The 5993-nt window shown below is 39.9% G+C and overlaps 1 protein-coding gene and 1 long non-coding RNA gene across 2 annotated transcripts; one reads left to right on the plus strand and one right to left on the minus strand.

The window, feature by feature from the left end:
- Window positions 1–1225: 1225 nt before the first annotated feature.
- On the minus strand, window positions 1226–2130 carry LOC106659589. Its single transcript, XR_001339563.1, has 3 exons — window positions 2043–2130; window positions 1682–1774; window positions 1226–1589 (listed from the first exon to the last, which is right to left on the minus strand). It is a non-coding gene; the product is annotated as an uncharacterized LOC106659589 (long non-coding RNA).
- Window positions 2131–3326: 1196 nt separating this feature from the next.
- On the plus strand, window positions 3327–5761 carry LOC106659505 (ankyrin-2-like). The gene has a single exon (XM_014382080.2). It carries the CDS (start codon window positions 3327–3329, stop codon window positions 5469–5471), a length of 2145 nt encoding a protein of 714 aa, XP_014237566.1. The 3' UTR covers window positions 5472–5761.
- Window positions 5762–5993: the final 232 nt, after the last annotated feature.

Genomic DNA, 5993 nt, shown 5'->3' on the forward strand with positions numbered 1-5993 from the left:
GTTCGCGAGACGCGCACGACAAAGCAAATATACTTGAGACTAGCTCTCACTTGTAAAATAATTACACAATACCACGTGTGTCTACCCGTGTATTATATTATATTACGTTCAAATAGAGAGAGAGGACGATGCGTCGTCTTGCCATGCGCACACGTGCCTCGTATATACGCTTGAAAACAAAGCACAACGCGCAAAAGCCACAGCAGCAGCAGCAGCATCGGGCTATTTTTCTTTCCAGAGAGCCTTTAAGAGCACTTCCTGCGACTTTGCGCCTGTGTACGTACGTATATGTAGCTTGAAAAACAGAAACTGCGTGTATGTACATTTAACGTCGGGCGGCAGCTTTTCATGCGCCTTGTGGTATACGCGCCTCTATTGATAAAGTTCGAGGAAATTATAATACCTGCCCGGAAACTTTCATGTGTGTGTGTGTGTGTGTGTATACATCGATGCTTATCTAAAAGGCTTTGACATTTTTTCAAATTTACCTTTTAAACGACAATCGTTTCTCTCTCTCTCTTCTTCTCTTCCTTCCTTTCTTTATGTATACGACCCTCTCTCTCTCTCGCTCTCGAGTGTCTTTCTCGAGCACACACACGCGCGCGTCCGCGAGAGGTTGTTGCACCGTTCGAAGAAACGAAAAAACGCCCGACGTCGCAGCATTTTTATTATCACGCGCGCTGACTGCTGCTGTCTCTCGGTGATAAGTGACACGCGCGCGTCGCTGCTGCTGCTGCGGTGGACACCTTTTTTTTGTCTCTCTGCATCGAGAGAAAGGCGCAGAGTATATAGTGTAGTAAAAAAAATGGGAATCGGAATTCGAAGGAGACGCGGTAAAGAGCGTATATCAATCGTCGATAGAGCAGACGATCGCAGAGCGTTTAATTTTTATCGATAATCGCGTGGCATATTTGACTGGATTATTTTTTTATATTCGTTCGCCCCCTTCCCTTCCCCGCGAGACTGTCTCACGTGCGAGCAACGTGTGCATAAAATATCACGTATATACTGCGCTTGGATTTATTATCGATTGGAAATGAGCTCGATTGGAAAAAAGTAAGCGGAGAGAGAAACACATTTTCAGAAAGATATTCGTAAAAGTATTATTCATTACACTGTTTAAAATATTTTTCAATTTTAATGTCTGCATTTCTCATTGAATCAATTCTGAATTTTTTTAAGGTATCAGTGCGCATTATTATTCATTTTTGTAAAATTATTTTACATTACTTTGTTTTTGAATGAATATTATAATACTGATTATTTTTTTTTAAAATAATTTATGAATGCTGACGTTACCTATCTAAAACTCAAGCTTGCCCACTCATCGTTCAAAACCACATCTCATATGAAAAAACAATCAATAAAAAATTTAACCCTATGAGAGAAACTAAAATTTCAGAAAAATAAAAGCAAAAACCTTTTTTTTCTTTATAATGTAATTTTTAAAATAATTGATTAATCCTGGCGTTTTTGATCCTAAATTGAAGCTTAGCTGCTCATCAATCATCGGTTGTACTATTTCTTCTAAGAGTTGAGCACAACTATTTAAATTCATCATTTGGAACTTAATAATGATCTAAAACTGTCTGAAATATACAAAGTTAAAAAATATAAGGATAAAATTATAACATAAAAGGGTAAAAGGATTAAAAAAGGGTAAATAAAAATAAACTTATACGATTTCGCCGCGACAATACACTTTCCGAGCTGGAGCGGTCGCCCAAGTGTCGCATAAATGTCGTTTAACTTTTTACTTGCTGATCAAAAAAATCTGAAAAATTCACAAATCTTCTTTAGATATTGTTCTTAAACGTGATTTAGTTAAAAATATAAAATTCGGAAATTCATAAAACATTTCTTTAATTCGGAAAAAATTCAGTACATTATGTTTATTATTAATATTGAGAGACCGTGTGTTTTTGTTTATAATTAACTCGACGAGTCGGACTTGGGTGTTGCGTAAAAATCAAGTTTCGTACTCGTGATTAGCTTTTATTGTAACAACTGTAACTTTATTGAAACTAATAAAATATAACTACGTGTCTGCGTCTAGTTGGGCCCCAAAGCGGTGAGCCGAGACTGAGACGAGAGCTTGCGAGGGCGACTCTGAGCAGAGGAAATGTGTGCTTATTAGCTCTGAGCTGGCTAATTACTGAACTGATTTGAACAACAGCAACTACACGTAAGCCACGGAAATCGGTAGTCGCCCCACCAAGCTCTCCCCTCACTCTCGCCTCATGTCCTCAACCGTTACACGTGAACACCGTGCAATGACATTTTCGCTCGATAACTTTCAGTCAATTATTTAAAAATTTAAATCAAAGTATTCAAAACGAGCTGAAAAATCGTGAGATAAAGACCTGCGTTAATCACTCGCCTATTAGACACGTTTATATCGTAGGCATAAGACTGTATCTCGCGTACTATATGAAGATGCGCGCGCAGATGTGCTGCGTGTGTTCCGCATTGGAAATAGGCGTGCGTAGCACGATGATCAATGAGTTGTACATTGAAATTAGTGGAGCCACTGACATCATATACGGACGTTCTTATCCGCACGATCTTTCATAGTATAATGTTTAGTTTTTCAGTGCGTAAAAAGAACACGTACTAGACCTAGCTACTCGTGAATCTTATTGTGTCTCATCGTACATATCAGTATACACTTAACCACGCAGCAGCGTAAAAAAAAGAAATTTTTGATTTCCTCTAAATAATAGATTAATTATATTTTTTTACTTTACTTATTACATTTTTTACTACATAGTTTTTACTACACTAAACATCGACCGTATCAACTCTCATAATTTGAAAGATAAACATATCCTCTAAAGGGACGTCAGCAGTACACTGCAGTATTATTTTTTTAATCATGGCCAATACCAAAGTTGTAGATGAAAGCAGATTAATCGTAACATCTTTGTAGATGATACCCATCTATCCGTACGTATATCTTTTCGAAACTGTCTCTCTCTCTCTTTTTCTTTCACTTTCTCTTTCTCTTTCTATTTCATGCGCATGTGCGAATGCTCGTGAGTCCAGCTGTAAAAAAACGACACGTACTGTTACTGTACATAGTTGAACGTAGTTGTACATACCTACTGTTACTATACATAGATACTCGTGGCTTTCATCGTGCCTTCCATGTGTTCTATAATTTCTATATTATATATTATTCTATATTATAGAGCCAGTATACAGTTTACCACGCCACAGTGTAAAATAACGCGAGAAGATCGCGTCAAGTGTTGCAAGTGACTTTAGTGAAAAAGTAACATATTGTGTGTGTATGTGTGTGCGTTCGTCAGTGTAAAAAAATCAAAATGTCCAGCAGCGACTCTGAATGCAAACACGAGGCTGGTATTAACCAAGAAAAATTGGAAATATTGAAGAGCTTGTACTCAAAGATCAATTGGGAGATTGCCATTGAGCGATACAAATTTCTACACCAACTTGATCCTTTAATCAGCGATTGGCAGGACCAACTTCCCAACCTGCGAGATATTTTCCGAAAAGAAGAAATTGATTGGCTTCTGAGGCAGTCTGTAATTGACATTTGCGAAGACGATGAAAGTCCACGGTTCATTGAATTCGTGGCTCGCAGCGGCTACAAAGACGAGCCCGACCTCGACCAAGACGGCAAGCCAATTTTGCGTCGCACCACTGCAGTACATGAAGCTTTTTCAAGAGATGTGGATAAAGTCATCCCTACTCTTTTCAAAATTTACGATCGATTTGATGTGAATTACACCGATGACGATGGATTGACGCACTTTCACATCGCCTGCGAGCATCGCTGCTGTTTGTACGTCGTCGAGAAATTTCTTGAGCTCGGACAGGATCCCAATTGCCTCTGGACAGGACCAGAGTTTTCGCCGCTGTATTTTGCTTGGCGAATGGGTGAGAGGGAAATTATGCTACTGCTTCTGAAATACGGGGCTGATCCGACTTGGGCCCGCAACGAAGATGGAAGAACATTTCTGCACTTGATATGCCACGATGTAGACGATGACGGTGATTTTGTAAAGATATTATTCGAGATCAGTGAGGAAAAACAACGTCAGTTGCAGATCGACGTACAGGACGTGTTCGGCTACACACCATTGTACTTGGCTCTAGCAAATTACAACATTGAAATTGCCAAACTATTACTGCAAAGAGGCGCCGATCCGAACTTGGGCGGGTTTAAAGAAGTTACAGCTCTGCACATCTTATGCATGAGAGAGAACGACGTCGACATTGACACGATAAGTTTGTTGTTCGAGATGTGTGATCGATTCGGTAAACCGGTCGAGATCAACGCCCGGTCACCCGTGACGGGTAGGACAGCGTTGCACTGGGCTATGGAAAAGGAGAACTACGAGATTGCCGGACTGTTACTGCGCAAAGGCGCCAATCCAAACTTGGCCGAGAATGATGAATATAACACATCTCTGCACATGTTTTGCATGAATATTTACGACGACGACGACACCGCCGACCCTGAATTGATGGAGATTCTCATGGAGGTCCGTTACGAGCATGGACCGCTGCAAATCAATGCCCAGAACAAGGAGGGTGACACGCCGCTGCACTTGGCTGTGTGGGCTGGTGATTGTAACGTGATCGACTGGCTGCTGAAAAATGGAGCCAATCTAAATTTGGCCAACAAGGAGGGATTTACACCTCTACATATTCTTTCCAAGGATGTCTTCGGAAGGGATAGGGAAAGGGTGAAAGGATATTTCGAAACGTGCGACGAATTGAATCTGCCGGTGCTGGTAGATGCAAAGGATAACGAGGGCCTCACTCCTCTTCACTGGGCCGTGGCGAGTTTCTTTTTCGATGCGGTCGACGAACTCTTGAATCACGGTGCCGATCCGTCGAACTTCGTTTTCCCCAACGTGAGCTGCTTTGCCAAGGCATCGAGAATGGACTCATGCAAGAATCACTTTATAAATATTTTGGTTGCTAAATTGAGAGCTGCTACTCAACTTCTGCCCATTATCGATCGACTCGTGGAAGCAGGATACGAGCCGGACTGGGACAACTGCAAGCTGACGATTGTGACATTTTTCGCCAAGTACGAAGTGTTCGAGAAATCGCGGGATCTCGAAGAATACAATTGGCTCGACGACGAGGAGTTTTTGGCCATGGCGAGGAACATAATGGTAAAAGCGGACTTGTCTCTCTACGACACGATCCAGTTACCACCCAGAGAGGCAGTGGTACGACTCGAGCATGCGGACTACGACTACATGGAGTATACCTTCGAAGATTTTCGCGAGCTTCCCGAAAGGCAGCAAAAGGCCTGCGTCATGCATCTGTGCGAGAAAGCGATGAGACGACTTTTCCAGCGATGGGCACTGGATCCTTTCTGGAAACTAATTCACCATAGATTGCCAATCGAATGCTGTGAAATGATTCTGGATAATTTGAAAAACGAAGATTTATGTAATATTTTCTTAGCGGGTGTTGGCCAAAGTTGAGTGATGTCAATAAGAAAATGAAATAAAAAATTTTAAAAAATCTAGAAAATTAAAAAATCCAATCTAAAATAAAAAAACCACTGAACCTCATGCAAAAAGTGTTATTCCTATTTTATTTATAAATGCTAATGAAGCAATTATTCACACTGAAACCATCTGAAAAAAAAGAAAATTTCTTCTTCGCGATGTAATTTTTAAAATAATTTATGAATGCCAACGTTATCTATCTAAAACTCAAGCTTGCCTACTCATCGTTCAAAACCACATCTCAAATTAAAAAACAATCAATAAAAAATTTAACCCTATGAAAGAAACTAAAATTTTCAAAAAATAAAAACAAAAACCTTTTTTTTCTTTACTGTGTAATTTTTGAAATAATTGATTAATCCTAACGTTTTTGATCCTAAATTAAAGCTTGGCTGCTCAGCACTCGTGGGGTGTTTTAAAAAAAAATTCTATATGCTTATCCGGTGATTCAACATTATATTGATCAACTATTTCTTCAAAGAGTTAAGCAGAACT

The sequence above is a fragment of the Trichogramma pretiosum genome, unplaced genomic scaffold, assembly GCF_000599845.2.
Source record: "Trichogramma pretiosum strain Unisexual culture from Peru unplaced genomic scaffold, Tpre_2.0 scaffold39, whole genome shotgun sequence".
NCBI classification, from domain to species: Eukaryota; Metazoa; Arthropoda; class Insecta; order Hymenoptera; family Trichogrammatidae; genus Trichogramma; species Trichogramma pretiosum.